Raw genomic sequence first — 15,654 nt, forward strand, 5'->3', positions numbered from 1 at the left:
TCCCTGTAGATGATAAGACCATAATTGAAAGACTTGTGATTTATTACATTTTACAGTTGATAACACAAGTAATCATCATCCTTCCTTACAAAATCACAAAAAGAAAAGATGAAAATTACAAATACGCTTCATTTGGAGCAGAAGAAAAAAATCTTCTCCGTCTTAATAAATACTCATCTTATTATTACGACTTGTCTGGCACATATCAAGTCCTCGTTTTGAACAAGCCTCCACATTTGCAGCAGCTCCTGCGGAACGAGTTTGTGCACCACGATGAGGCTGCGAAAGAAGCACGGCTCCCGGTTCAGAGGAGTCACTTTACGCTTAATGATCCCAAATGTCCGGAAGCCCAGATGCAGCTCGGGGACAATCTTTAGCTTCTGAAGGCACATGCCCAGAAACACATCATCAATGGGGTAAAGCTCCACGCTCTCAGAAACCGCAAAGAGCTTGCGGGCCACCAGAGAAGACATGAGAAATCCTCCTCCACCCAAATAAGGTGGATAACGTTTATCATACAACTCTTTAGGAATGAAATATTTACTCTGGCGGTTTCTGATCGGTTTGGCTTCAAAAATGGTGTCTCCTACAATGAGGTTTTCCACCCTGTTTTCCTCCACCCTAAAGCCAATTAGTTCCACCAGGTTCTTGGTGTGGACAAAAACGTCATCGTCCCCTTTGAAGATGAAGGGAACGCCACTGCAGTAGATGTTGAACCATCTCAGAAAGTTCACCTCCTTTAAGGTGAGGTTGAAGAAGGTGTCCATGAAGTCCCACTGTAAGATGTCCCCGTAGGTTCGGTCTTCATATTGGACCAGGGCTTGTAAATTTCGCGCGTCTTTGCCAGTGGCTGGAGTGCCTAATAAAAATAGTGTTTTGATTTTCAAGCCCTGGATTTCTTGCTCCTTTCCCCAGGTCTGCCTCACGGCTTCTCGCCGGTCATGTTCTTCGATAACCGATTTGACCACGACCAGAACATCCACATCACCGCTGCACTTCTCCGGGTGATTCAGCAACATTGGGTAGTATCTGCAATGTCTGTGCAGGACAAATTCGTGAAATCTTGGGCTCAAACGACGAAACCAGGCTTGGGTCTTCATCGTCGAATTTTCACGACACTTAATTTTATCCACGTCCCATTTTCTTGGCATGGGTTTTCCCACCGGCGCCAAGCCATTACCGTCGGATGAATTTTCAATGGCCTTTATGCTTTTACATGTGGGGCCACACCATTGGCGTTTCACGTCGACTTTGGTATCTTTGAAATTCGTGTCCACTGTTATTAACTTCTGAAGCATCAGTAAAGTGGCAAAAACCAAAGTCAGGCTGACCGCAGTCCTTAAATTCTTTTTCTTTCGAAAGAAGAATTCCATTGCGCACACGCTCCTCAGAGAGCTCTCCATTCGGGTGGCCAGTGGATTTGTCATGAAAAGTCAGCCAGGTCCGCTGTAATTAATTTTCCAAATGTTATGGAAATATACAAGTGAGCGAATAGTCCATAAAAAGGCATTTTGATAAAGCTTAAAACCCGTCTTCTCTTTCTTCAGTCTTCAGACTAAGTTTAGTCTCTTGTCCCGTCGTCACTAATTGTCGCAACAGGTTCTTCTCGCTTCAAGTTCCATCGTTGAACTGCTGAAAATGGGAGGCAGTCATCCTGTACAACAATCGGCTGTCTGCCCTCCTCTCTCTTCCACCACAACGACACCTACCTGCTACAGGATCTCTGGTTACACACGACAGCTGTGCAAGCGTAGTAAATGAGGGTCCCCAAGAGGAGTTTGAGTGAGAAGTTGAACTAGCTTACTTACTTATTCAATGTAAGTAAATAATGGAGTTGAAGTAACTTCTCGTATTTTCAAAGATTTGCAACCCACTTTTCACGCCAATCTCACACACTCAGAAAGATGCTCGAAGATGTCAAGGAGTTGATTAGCACTAAACTCGTAATTTTAGTATTTAGGGCCACCGTGTGGTTCATAGCGATAGAGTCAGTCAACACGAATTTAACGGCATGATTCTCAGAATTTGCAATATCGCCAAGACACAGAGCAGGCTACTACATTTGAAATGAGATTGTCCTATCAAATGTAAATGTATTTTAATGATATTGTAAGTCATTTACATAGCCTAAGTCATAATGTGTTTTCTGCATCATAAAAGCAACAAACATATCTCTTTAGAACATTTTATACAATTTGGCCTATATTTGATCTGTGTACTAAAATGCTTGCTACTGGTTCAGCCAGCCCCACCCAGATTAACTGATGGTCTGCCAAGCTGGTTATGTTAGTCCTAGATAAGACAACTGACCAGTTGCCATTGGTTTATAGCCATAAATGACCAGCTTGCTCCAGAGACCATTTAATCATCACAATCATCATAGTGTTGGCTGCATTTTCCAGCAGGGTGCCACATAATAGCTACCTAAATGCTTTTAAAACCTGTTAACATTTTCATTTGACACTGGATTTTCCATGTGAAATCAGTTAAATGTTGCAGCTCGACTATAATGTCCACTGTGATGATGTCATGTGTCTGGAAAATGAAGCAATGTTCAGAATGACTAAATCCTTTATGGAAATATTTATTTGATTGTTACATACAGTACTCGGAGTCAAATGTTTGAATATAATCCGCACATATTAATTCTTCCACGGATGTCATCATCAGTAGACGCTGGATTTAGGGCCAGTTGCATAAACACAGCCACTTTGTTAAGACTGTCTTAACAACTAGTTTGACCAACTAGCAGTGACAATCAGTTTTATTTATCTTTTAATTCAAATTAGACCAATCTAACTTTTTGCAACTGACTTTAAAAAGTTATGATCAGCCTTGAAAGAAAGAAAGAAAAAGACTAACTTTTTAGGACTTTTCTAAGCAGTTTATGCAACCTGCCATTAGTATCCATAACATATTCACGTCACAGTCTTTAGGCCTATGACTCATTCGACATATTTCCACGATGAATAACTTCCCATCCCATGTATTTTAATCTTTTGCACTGGTCATAACGGTTATAACTTGTACAAGCGGACAAGGAGTAATTGATGGGTATCAGCCACCGCCTCAGAAAAGCCTGGTAACGTTTTCAGTTCCAGTCTTGTGATCCTGTGTCGCATTGATGATCGGATATGGGCGGGACTTTAGCAGTCACCGGAGATAAACACTCGCAGGACTCCACACTCGGTTTTCGACGCCGAAACTTCCAATGAGGGCGAAGCAGGTAAGAAGGCTTTTACGCTTTTATGTTTGAGAGGTCGTTTTTTTTTAAATGTAATATGAACATGCACGACCACTTTCGAGTTTACGCAGATTTTATTGGACAGTTTACGATTCAATGTTTCAGTGTGAAATTTAGTTTATTAGGATAGGCTACTAAAACAACGCTAATTCACAGTTTTGGAGTGTAAACTGAGTCTCATTTGGAGCACGTGCATTGTCTTTTAGTATTATAATAAAGTTGTTTTTCACGGGTTGTTTTCATAAACGTAAGTTTGTTAACTTTTTTTTCCAGCAGTTGTGGTTGGGGATTTTGAATCACATAGTGAATCGAATCTTTTGAATCGATTTAATACAAAGATCCGTTTACGTATTCAGAGCATGCTTTTTGTGTTGTTTCATTTTCGAGTTGAATCAAAAATCTTATCTTTAATATTTACATGTTCATTCCGCACCCCTTCTCTCCCGGTTGCGAACTAGACTGGTTCACATTTTTGTCCCAGTTCATTCAGTTTGTTCACGAATGATTGCTTGTTTATTAAAAGCCATATTCGTTAGGTGCTGTAGTCGGTTTTTTAAGGCATAAAAACAAAAAAGAGACCTCATTAAACAAAAAACAAACAAAAAAAACGTGTCTTTGGATGGTAGTGAACAAAAAGATTAGTTTACCTATATCTTTATTCTAACGAAACGCCACTCAGTAGCACAAAAGTAATCTGTGAAGGGGAAACGTATGTATTATTGATCATACAGTGTTCCTAATAAGCTGTGCGCTCTTGTTTCAGATTGTCGTTGGGAGCCACAGACTGCGAGTGCGCGGCACTGTCTCTTTAAACGCGCCTGGTGTGAAAAGTTCAGTCAAGGTCAGTGTCAGTCTACCCAACCATCTCCTCCCCGCAGTTTCCGTCTGTCGGCTACAGTAAAGCGCTACAATGTAACAAGCTTTCTCACGATGTATCAGCCACGTCTAAAACCGCGCTGATATTTTGTTTATTTATACATTTGTTACTGGACTTTTATCCATAGAAGGCTGTGCGGAGGAGGGTTCTGCGCGGTTTGGTGCAGAGATCGGCGTCTGATATCGCGAGCGCAGTGCAGCAGATGGCTGGCGACGGCGGGGAGGCCAAACGTCTTCCAAAGAGACCGTTTCACGGCGAAGTAGAGGAGAACTCCAGCTCGACCATGAATGAAAACGTCAAAATTAAGCCCGGGAAAAAGACTCCGGGTGAACGGCGCGGTAAGGAGAACTCTGCCGCCAAGTGTTCTGCTTTGACAAGCGGCTCTGCAGAGGCGAAGATGGACCAGACCGTAATTCACAGTCCCCAAACGCAAGAGGAACCGAGCATTTTCTTCGACGAGGACAGCAATCACATTTTCCCAGTGGAGCAGTTCTTTGGGAACATGGATGTTGTTCAGGTAAGCTGAACCGATTCAGAACACATGTTGTTGTGATTGGGTATCAGTGAAGAAATGTAGCAAAATAGCGCTGGTTTGAACTCGATTCCGAGCTGTGACCAGCAATTACGTTTGGCTTTCAAGGTTCTAAAAAGAACTGATGTATTTTGCAAATGTATTAGTACAAATGTATTGTAATTAAGTACAAACGGTCATAATTTCATGTGAACATTTTTACATGTCTAGTGGAAATGGTCACGTGACCCGAGTTTGACGTCTGTGTAGACGAGGCTCTATATATCATATCGATATATAGAAAAAAAGTGTTAATTTATTATTAATTAAAGCGTCTCATGAATTACAGTTATAATACATGTCAGGTAAGAAACTCGTTGCCCAGTTTTGAATAAAAGAGAAAAAAAATATATATATATTTAATGATAATATATAAAATTAATATATATGAAGAGTTAAGATGCAAAAGCCTCTGTGCCGTTTGAAATTTTCTGACACCGACTGATATGATCAATATTATTTTTTAACTTTATTGCTTGCTACTTTTTGACTCTATATTTGACCCCATTGTTATAACAGTAAGAATGGTGGGGATTTTTTTTTTTTTTTTTGGACAGACGTGTAGTTTCTTTTATTAAAAGAAGAAATACATTAGCTTAAAAAAAAAAAAAAAAGGAATTAAATACTTTAAATATCCTGAGTGGGCCTTCAACTGATATGAACTTTCATGGCCCTTTGCCCCAGTAACATAACTCTGGTCTAAGTTAAGCTTTCCAGATAAATAACATGCAGCCAGATGGTTTTGTTTGCACACAGTAATCCTAAAATATTGAGGTTAATGCAAGACCATGTAGGATTATTGCAAAGAAAGTCTGTTGATGCTCAGTTGGGTGTCAAAGTGCAGCAGGTGTCTGATTTCGTGATTCATAAACTCAATAGCCAACTATATTCATTAATGCAGTTTTAATGTGTGAATGTGGCTTTGTTTTAAAAGATTCTGACCTGGTTTGTTGCAGGATTACCCATGCAGAACCCCAGGAAGCAAGAGAATGAGTCGGAGAGAGTACAGGAGCATGCATTACTATGCCAAAGAGGACAGTGAAGACGAGCAGCTATGAGGACACAATTCCTCTCACAGAGTCATTCAATCTGTCTGCCATTGAGAGGGAAGGAGTTTTATGCTGGTAAAATGGACTTGATTGTTTTTAAAACAAGCTATTTTATTCCAAAAGCCTTCTTAACGTTTGAGCTACACTGAGGTGCACTTTGTTGATTTATCAGTAATGTAATTATTTCTTATGCAGATCTGATGAGGTACATCAATTAGGGCAAAAATGTAAGAACATTATATATGTGCTACTAAACGAATGTACGTTAAGAGGGTTTTGTGCTAGCTAAAACCATCATGTGATTGGGGTTTGTGCTGAAAGAAAGCTATAATTTCTATAACTTTCTGTACACTGGGTTTTCTACCACTAGTCCGTACTAATGTGCTCTGAAATCAACAAATACAGTTTTATCAGTCAAGTGCCTCAAATTTGCTGTTTATACTTCGAAAGCAATTTGAACATTAGTTTGGACATTATGAATTTGGCACTTTTAAACATTCTCTGTTGAGAATGAATCGATTTGTTTTGGAAAAAAACACTTAATACTTCAGATTTGGTGCTGTATAATTGAAAATTAAAGCATGTAGCTATTTTGTTCTTTGATATGATGTAAAGATCTTTATATTGGTTAGTATCTCAAATTAAGAGGCTTTTATTGTTATTAAGATATGAAAAGTTGTAATTTTAAACCAACAATTTCAAACTGTATTATGCATGTGGCTTCACCAGAAATTTGATTTGTCTGTATATGATGATATTTGTATAATCTTATGGAACAGAATTTGCACTAACTTCACGAGTGGCTCAAAGATGTAACATTTTAAAATGTAGTTTCTTTTCTATTATATACAAATTATATGAGGCAAAAATTGTAGAAAGTGTGATTTTTGAAGTTTATATTTTTCTATTGAAGTGATAAACCAAGTGCTAATTCTTTTTGCTACCAAATGCTTTGTATGTATATATGACATGCAATTTTTGTGAACTTATTTAATGGCAAATCATCTGTGTATTATCATGTGAAAGCTACAATACTCCGTCCAGAGAAAATAAATCTCATTTAACAGCTTTGGAAAACGGCTTGAGTATATTTTGTACAATAATTAAGGCTATTGTTTGTTGATGGAAGTACCATGACCATTAACTGTACAAGATACCCTGTTCCCACACATGATTCATGATTCAAATGGAGACTCTTTTCAAAGACATTTACCCCCGGTTCCACAGACAAGGCTTAAGCCTAGTCCCAGACTAAAATGTAAGTCTGAACTGTTTCAACTAAAAGAAACTTGGACTGATTGACCTTAAAATATATCAGTGCCTTTGTTTTTTTCTCAAGATGCACAGTAGTAGTTTTTTTTTTTTTTTAGAAAAATTACTTAAATGTCCTAATTGAACTATGGCCTAATCCTGGTTTAGTCTAAACCCCGTCTGTGAAACCAGGCCTATGTGCTTAAAATAAACCAATAAAAATTGAAATATAAAAATATAAAATCAGTCACAGTTATAAAACCCTGAAAAATGTTTTCACATAATTTAAACCGAAATGTTGCTTTGGTACAAAAATTGGTATATAACCGAAACTAAAAGTTACAATTAAAAATGTGTGTACCTGAAACACAATATAACCTCATAATAAGATAAAATGGCCCTGAGGATCTCAGTACTTGCATCAGTGCTTGTGATTCACCAAAGCTGAAACTTTCACACTAAGCTGCATATTTCACAAGAGGATTATGGATGTGCTTTGATTTCACAGTCCTCCGGACCCGTTTGTAGATTTTTCGGGAGTCACAGCTGAGCTCATGGGCCCCTTTCTTGTGGCAGACGATATGAACGAGCTTGAGATTTTCCCTTGTGAATAACAGTTTGTAGAAATAATCCACGTTTATATCGCCGCTTTTATTGCCCTTCAGTGCCTCAGCGAGTGTGGGCATGACGGTCCTCTTCTTTTCTATCCTGAAAACACCAGATTTTTCATTTCAGAATGTTATTCCTTATCCCTAAAATTTATTTTAAAACAGAATTGCTAAATACTGATATGTTGATATTAAGATGTGCATTAAGATTTAAGTATACTCAAATTTCTTATGATAAACATTTACTTTAGAGATTTACTACTCACAGGTGGTCCAGATTCCAGGTGCTAAAGAGGATTCTGCTCTCGCGGCTCCCGTACGGGTTTATTGAGTGAAGAAATGCACAGTTGTTCTCATCAAAGGCACCCTGTTAGCGCAAAAGTCTTAGAATCTTACACAAACAGGAACTACTGACAAAGCAGTGAATGAGAGATGTTTTGTTTCATTATTTTCCTTCAAAGAAAAATGATGCTAGACTGAACTAAATAAGACTCATTAGAAATGACACCTGGCAGGTGAACCAGCCCTCTTCAGTGCAAAGCCTGTGGATGTCCCTCTCCGATCTGTCAAAATAGGTACCATTATACCGTGCAGCCTTCAGCTTATCTGCCAGGATCTCCACCACCTTTTTATATTCACTTTTTGTCTTGGCATTTGGAATAGTCTGCGTATATCCATCAACCTACAGACAGTGAACAATACATGCTTCATGAAATAAATGATAAACTTCACTAAATAAAATAAAAATCTTCAATATTTAAAAAACTGAGTGCCATTTGTCACACCTCTTTCAAATATCCTCGGATTCTGCTCTCACAGTTATACTTCATGTAAGCAGACTTGGTTTTAAACCGGGCATCAATTCCTGACATATAGACATGAGAAAATTAAAAAAACATACAAATTTTTGTATTTGAAATATACTGTACACAGTCATTTTCATATTTAAAAATATAAAAATTTAATTAAATGTCTAAAATATATATATATATATATATATATGTGTGTGTGACCCTGGACCACAAAACCAGTCTTAAGTGTCAATTCTTCGAAATTGAGATTTATACATCATCCGAAAGCTGAATAAATAAGCTTTCCACTGATGTACAGTTATATATGTTAGGATAGGACAATATTTGGCTGAGATACAACTATTTGAAAATCTGGAATCTGAGGGTGCAAAAAAAAATCAAAATATTGAGAAAATCACCTTTAAAGTTGTCCAAATTAAGTTCTTAGCAATGCATATTACTAATCAAAAATGAAGTTTTGATATATTTACGGTAAGAAATTTACAAAATAGGAACATGATCTTTACTTAATATCCTAATGATTTTTGGCATAAAAGAAAAATTTATAATTTTGACCCATACCATGTATTTTTGGCTATTGCTGCAAATATACCCCAGCGACTTAAGACTGGTTTTGTGGTCCAGGGTCTCTCTCACACACACACACATATATATATATATATATATATATATGCAAATAAATGTTTGTTTTAATGATATTTTTATATATTTTTAATAACTTGAAAATGAAAATTAAGAACATTTTCCTCCAATTCTAGGTGACATGTTCTTTGTGAGTTATAATATTTAATAATAATTTAGGCGATAATAAAGCTTCATAATTTTAATCACAGCATTAGTAATTAAAATAACAACACAACTAGAAAGTATTTATGTATTTACACTAAAGTATTTATGAAAATGTGTAAATATATTAAGGTTGCCTCAGAAGTCTCAGTTACAGTACACATACAGTAAATGCCTGCATATTATGTTATTTCCCCTCACTTACCTTTAAACCAGTCCTTATCTTCTTCTCTGTTCTCCAGCTCTGAATTGTCCCTCAGGTTCCTCAGAAGGTCTCCCAGTATTCTGCGTCGCTTGGGAGAATGTTCATCTGACAGAAGATTATTTGCTGCACTGATCAGAAGGTCTGTGTCTCTGTCCAAACCCAGGACTTGGTTTATTTCATGCACAACTGTAGAGAATGAAAAAGCCAAAGCAATCCGATTGGTTACATTATTTATAATTGATCACAATATTACAGTTTATTATATTCAGGCAGTGTTTTCCAGTTTCAGACCAAGTGTCAGTCAATGAAATTCACTCACGTCCATTCCAGCTCTGTCCCTCAGGCAGCAAAACAAGTTCTGTGTTATTGGGAAGATTTTGAAAATACTCTTCAGTAACTACTGTCCCATCCTCGTATAAGCAGACATGTACTTTGGAGCTGGATACCTGCGGATAAAATATGAATTATGAATGTCTGACAGCAGCTGCATCCAAACGCTTTGTACAGTAACGTTAATACTGATAACAGCAATAAACCACATTTTTTATACCTTTAGTAAATTACATCCTTTTTTGATCAGCTCCTTCAGGTTAGCAGCTGCAATTCCGTATTTTTTGGCCTCGTTGGCACTTCTTATCTTAACCAGCTTTGGTTTAGTTATTTTGTGCATATTTTCTTTTCCGCAAATGCGAAGTTTCTCTTTCGCTGTATGTCTGCATGAGCGATCAAAACAACGACAAGACGCGCGTTGCCACCTCGTGGATGAAAAGAAAAATAACACGGACAGTTTATGACAGTTTATTTTCAGTTATGAATAAGATATGTGGTGAACATTACTTCGATAGACTTTCACATTTTTCCACAACACAAATTGAAATTACACACAAATGTAAATACTGAAGCCTCAAGGACTACAGCTACGGGAGAATCGGTCAACCATTGTAGTTTTAACAAACTTATAATAATAATAAACTTTCTTCTTCTTATTATTATTTTAATCAGTAAAAACTAAACTCTCAGTGCGAGTCAGAGCTTGGATTCACCACCGAGCCACACGGTGGCGGTATATGGCAACACTGCACTTTTCTCCTGCAGGAAAGCGCCAAAACTCTCTTTAATTCACCCTGGCAACGGCTGACAGACGCTATGGCAACCACTACAGAGAGAATCCCTTCCTGACAAATAGCTGAGCCCGCTTTTTCATGTATTATGATTATGAAACTAACAGTTCGTAGAGCGTGTGTCAAAAATGTCAGAAGAAGTTATTCCGTAAAATTAGCCTAGTTAAATGCGGCATGCGTTAGCAGGAGAAAAGAAAGAGAGTTGTGTACGTTACCGCAGAGACTGAAATGAATGAGCAGCCAAAAAAAAGTCTCTGGGTGATTTAGCGTTGCATTTTGTCAATATTCCGCATTTGATTTCAATTAAGTAACAAGCGCTTCACTTCGCCTGCGGGAATGATTTAACAACCTGTGAAGCTTTTAGGCGTTTTCAGGGATGTTTGCCAGGGGACATTAACGCTCACTGACCGACCCCTTTTAAGAAACGTTCCCTGGTCGATAGATAGTAGCGAAGAAACCCAGGACATGTCTGACTGGAAAAACGCTTTCCTGAGAAACCGCATGATCCCGCCTCACAGTCAAACAGCCAGACAAGCTCCAGGATCTTCTCAAGGTCTACAGCTGGTCTTCAAACAGATCGATGGACTTCACGTAAAACAGGTGGATGTTTAATTCAGATAAGTTACATGCTATGGAAAGGTTAAGATGCATTGTTAGATTGTGCTACTAGTCATAATTTCTCATATTTTAACTTTTAACCATCAAGTGTACCCGTAAGCAGTTTCAGACATTTTTCACCCATATTTCTTATTTTTAGGTAAGAAAACATGAATAAAATGAAAGATGTTATTTTTACGTTTTATGTCAATTTACCATTGCTAAAAATATATAATTAAATATGGAATAAGTATTAATTGATTTGTATTTCTATCTATCTATCTATCTATCTATCTATCTATCTATCTATCTATCATGTACTGAACACAATTTAATATAAATATAATAGTATATAATCAGTATATAGAATGAAATTCTAGGATATAAAATACATATTTATTAGTAATAAATAACAAACACACAATTATATTAATGATCAAAAATAATATTTATTATATTACATAATGTTTTATATAATTGGTGTGTATAATGAAATTCTAAACTATAAAATGTATATTAGTAATAAATAATATATAGACACACATGATTATTACTTATCAATAAATAATATTTATTTATTATTTATATTGCCTAAAAATTGCAAGATATATACACTATATTGCCAAAAGTATTGGGTCACTCCTTCTAATGAACAGGGTTGACAATATAGTGTGTTATATATATATATATATATATATATATATATATATATATATATATATATATATATATATATATGTGTGTGTGTGTGTGTGTGTGTATACATATGTATATACAGTGTTTCCTACCATTATTTTAGGGGGCGGCCACCCCGTCTATTTAAATATGACTTCTCCGTGTCTCTGTGTTAATGTATTGCGCAGACGCGCGGGTTTGTTTACTCATACAGAAGCGCGCGACGCTTGCGGTGATATTAACGCCTGTTGTCTCACTAAATGAGGACATAAATACATGAACAACATCTCCAGAACTGTTCTGAGAGTCACTTCATGAGCATTCGAGCGTTTCATTTGAGAAAAACTATCCTCATATCATATACACAGAAATGTAAAGGTATTCATGGCAACCCGTCAAAATAAAAGTTCGGTTTTACTTGAAGACATTGGGCTGAATGTAATAGGCTACTACTAGTAAAACTATTAAAACCTTATCTTTAAGGAATAATCATACAATGTCTTCAATGTTATTATCAATATTAAATCCCTTTATTTTTATGTCGGAAAAAACGGAACAACCCCTCCCCAAAGCCATAAACCTAGGGGAAACACTGTATACACACACACACACACACACACACACACACGTATATATGTGTGTGTATATACATATATATATATATGTATATATGTGCGTGTGTGTATATACACGTATACACACACACACACACACACATACATACATACATATATATATATATATACACACACATATATATATATATATATATATATATATATATATATATACACACACACACACACACACACACACACACACGTATATGTATGTGTGTATATATATATATATATATATATATATATATATATATATATATATATATATATATATCGAAATTGTTGTTTTAACGATGTGCAATTTGACATTGAGTATTTTGCAAAAACCAAACAAAACACCCCTACAGAGAGCACGCATTCATTAAGTGAAGTCTAGACTAGTGCGCGTGCGCATTTAGAGTGTGTTCTTTCACTGCATGATTCAGTCTATTAAAATGCATCAAGAATGATCACAAAATTCAAGATATGAGAGCAGAAAATGTGTGTGATTATAATATATATATATTTCATATAGTTACAATCACAGGAAGAGTGCCGTTTTTTGTTCAAAAATAAGCATGATTGTGATATTATTGAACTGTTGTATAAAAATCAATAAGTTAGTATTAAGAGACTTACATTTTAGACACCATATTGCCTGTTTTTGCTCCATTTCGCCAACAAAAAATAATTCCAAACAGCTACAGCACTGTTTTTTGCGTTTCTGAGCAACATGACTATGTTTAGTTCCTGAATGAATCAACCATTAAATGATTCGGTTCATTTGCAATGACTCACTTATTAACAGTGACTTGCTGCCACCTACTGGCGATTTTAATTTCACATTCAAAATATCTGTTCATTTTAAAATAATTTCAAATATCAGTATTTAATGTTTTATGTTTAAAATATCAAAACATTATGCATTTGTAACTGCAGGTTAAAGCACTATGTCCTAAACAGTGAGTAAATACATCTAAATGCCACTTCAGATGCAACTTCTGCAAAGATTAATTTTGTTGATACTGGTTTCATTTGTTTGGTAACAGCCTAAATGTCTTATTATTATTCTAATTGACTGATTAAATGTAACAATTTGACTCTAAAATACTTTTAGAAAAAATGGCTTTATTAAAGGTAAAATTGCCCATAAAAGGTAAAAATCAATTTAAACTTTAATTTCTATCAATGATGTGAACTGATCACACAGAATATGAAGAATATCAAAAACTGCAGCTGTCCACGGTAGTCAGATATCAGCACAATAACACACTCGGCAAAATATCGTCTAGTTATCGTTTTCGAAAAAAAAAAAAAAAAATATCGAGATATAATTTTTTTTCAATATCGCACACCCCTAGTATATATATGTATGTATGTATGTGTTTGTGTGTGTGTGTGTGTGTGTATGTAAAGTTGAAAGGCGATTAATATGAGGTAATAAAAATTGTAGAATGTTTAGTTTTAGATTAATTATATTGTGTCACGCTGCAGTACACTGTCACTGCTTGAAATCTTATGCCAACTACCCCAAAACATTTTTAATTTGACAAATTATCACAAAGATGTTTTCTTTTTTTCTCCTTTTCTTCCTGTGGTTGGCATAACAACAGTTAGAGTCCCCGCCATCACTCCAGTATCAGCTGCGAGTGACCCTGTTTGACTCGGGTCACCAGCACTTCTTCGGGCGCACATGGAAGAGCGGCTCACACTCTGTCAGTGGCACGCAGGGTCAGAGCGGTCGAGTGCTCCTCAATGAGGTAGGGTGACTAATTTTTCACTGACTGATGATATTTAGTGTTATTTTCATGATGCAACACCTTTTCAAGCTTGACTAAGGGTGTTATCCATTCAGAAGTTGTCTTATCTTCATGCCCTATTCCATGTAGAGAGGTGACCTCTTTAAAGTGACAGTTCAAATGGACTGCAGAATTACAGTAGCTCGAGTGGAGCATCTGTACAATAAAGCTGTAGAACACATGACTCTCAGTATGCTTGTTGAGAAGGAATCTGCTCTTAGGCCGTGCTCAGCTTTTGTCCTTGTTGTCTCAGGAGTCAAGGACTAACACATCCATTTTTTATTTTTTTGCTGGATCAGTTTAGTTTACCTGCCCTGCCCTTTTCCACAGCAAATGTGATAAAATATATAATATATAATAATATATAATATATATTACAAAAACAAAAATGGATATTAGAAAAATATGTAAAGTATAGAAATATATACACAAGTCATTCTCACAATTACAGTAAATCCTCATATTTATATTAGCCAACCAGACTGCTTTACATTTGTGACATATTTAATCACAATTTTCAACAAAAAATTAAGCATTAATCATTCCTTTTCACAACTGTTCAATAAACTTGTTCAGTCAAAATTTCTTTGCCTGTTTTGACTCCACCAATGAAATCAAATTGGTTGAGTAAATGATTCAGTGAATTATAGAAACAGTCACTTGTAGCAGTGCTATTTTAGTACAGATATACTACTATATTTAATTATTTTGAATTAGATTTTCTATTTATATTTTCTTTTTTAGTAATTTTGTTGTGTTTTGTCATTATTTATTTATTTAAAATATGTAAGTTTTATCAAATTTGAGTTTTTTCTTATTTCAGTAACAAAGATAAGAAATTTTTCCTTTGCAACTAGCTGAAAGTTTTTTATTTTATTTCTCTTAACGTTTATTTTATTTCAAGTAATGAAATTGTATTTTATGCTTTTAGTTTTATAAATGATAATAACCCTGTTTGTTAGTTTTTGAAAAAAAAAATCAGTGTTTTGGAAGGAAGAGTTTGAGGGAATGACTCACTCACTAATGACAGTCACGCATTAATGTAACTTGCAACAGTCACCAAAAAATCTTCTTCAAAATCTGTTTAATTCAGCCTTATTTCAGTGGTTATTTCTGAGTGCACTTACAAATAAACCCAGCCTTTCCATTATGCCATTGAGGCTAATGCTATTTATTTTTTCACTTTTTCCAGTAATGATAGCAGTCACCCTGACACTGGGTGCACACATTTTTTATCTTTGTTACAGCTCAACCTCTAAGTTTTGCTGAAACTCTCAGGATTGAAGTATCAGTGCTGGCAGCACACAGCACAAACAAACCGAACCCAGCGGAGTTTATTGGAGATGATAGACGTGTTCTGGCCTCTCTCAGCAAGCACAATAAAGGCCCATCTGAGGCTGTGAATTTACTGTCTAGCTGTTCAGAAGACCACACACACACACACACACACACACACACAG

The 15,654-nt window shown here is 35.9% G+C and overlaps 4 protein-coding genes across 5 annotated transcripts in view; 2 read left to right on the forward strand and 2 right to left on the reverse strand.

Annotated features, from left to right (window-relative positions):
* Positions 1-24: 24 nt before the first annotated feature.
* On the reverse strand, positions 25-1,898 carry b3gnt7l (UDP-GlcNAc:betaGal beta-1,3-N-acetylglucosaminyltransferase 7, like). Its single transcript, XM_058784255.1, has one exon. It carries the CDS (start codon positions 1,425-1,427, stop codon positions 174-176), a length of 1,254 nt encoding a protein of 417 aa, XP_058640238.1. The 5' UTR covers positions 1,428-1,898; the 3' UTR covers positions 25-173.
* A 1,204-nt stretch (positions 1,899-3,102) lies between these two features.
* On the forward strand, positions 3,103-6,809 carry c08h1orf174 (chromosome 08 C1orf174 homolog). The gene is made up of 4 exons (XM_058784268.1): positions 3,103-3,226; positions 4,008-4,085; positions 4,249-4,638; positions 5,649-6,809. The coding sequence occupies exons 1-4, from the start codon at positions 3,212-3,214 to the stop codon at positions 5,748-5,750; spliced, it is 585 nt and encodes a 194-aa protein (XP_058640251.1). The 5' UTR covers positions 3,103-3,211; the 3' UTR covers positions 5,751-6,809.
* A 149-nt stretch (positions 6,810-6,958) lies between these two features.
* dffb (DNA fragmentation factor, beta polypeptide (caspase-activated DNase)) lies at positions 6,959-10,239 on the reverse strand. The gene is made up of 7 exons (XM_058784257.1): positions 9,954-10,239; positions 9,723-9,849; positions 9,404-9,589; positions 8,386-8,465; positions 8,109-8,282; positions 7,867-7,967; positions 6,959-7,700 (listed from the first exon to the last, which is right to left on the reverse strand). Exons 1-7 carry the CDS (start codon positions 10,071-10,073, stop codon positions 7,451-7,453), a joined length of 1,038 nt encoding a protein of 345 aa, XP_058640240.1. The 5' UTR covers positions 10,074-10,239; the 3' UTR covers positions 6,959-7,450.
* A 180-nt stretch (positions 10,240-10,419) lies between these two features.
* LOC131545438 (nephrocystin-4-like) overlaps positions 10,420-15,654 on the forward strand; it is a 171,558-nt gene continuing 166,323 nt past the window's right edge. For both annotated transcript variants that reach the window (XM_058784249.1, XM_058784250.1), the window contains exons 1-2: positions 10,420-11,124; positions 14,009-14,155. In XM_058784249.1, the coding sequence (XP_058640232.1) occupies positions 10,990-11,124; positions 14,009-14,155 (282 nt within the window). In that variant the 5' untranslated portion in view covers positions 10,420-10,989. The remainder of the gene's footprint in view (positions 11,125-14,008; positions 14,156-15,654) is intronic.

This window comes from Onychostoma macrolepis, chromosome 08 (genome assembly GCF_012432095.1).
Source record: "Onychostoma macrolepis isolate SWU-2019 chromosome 08, ASM1243209v1, whole genome shotgun sequence".
Lineage (NCBI taxonomy): Eukaryota > Metazoa > Chordata > Actinopteri > Cypriniformes > Cyprinidae > Onychostoma > Onychostoma macrolepis.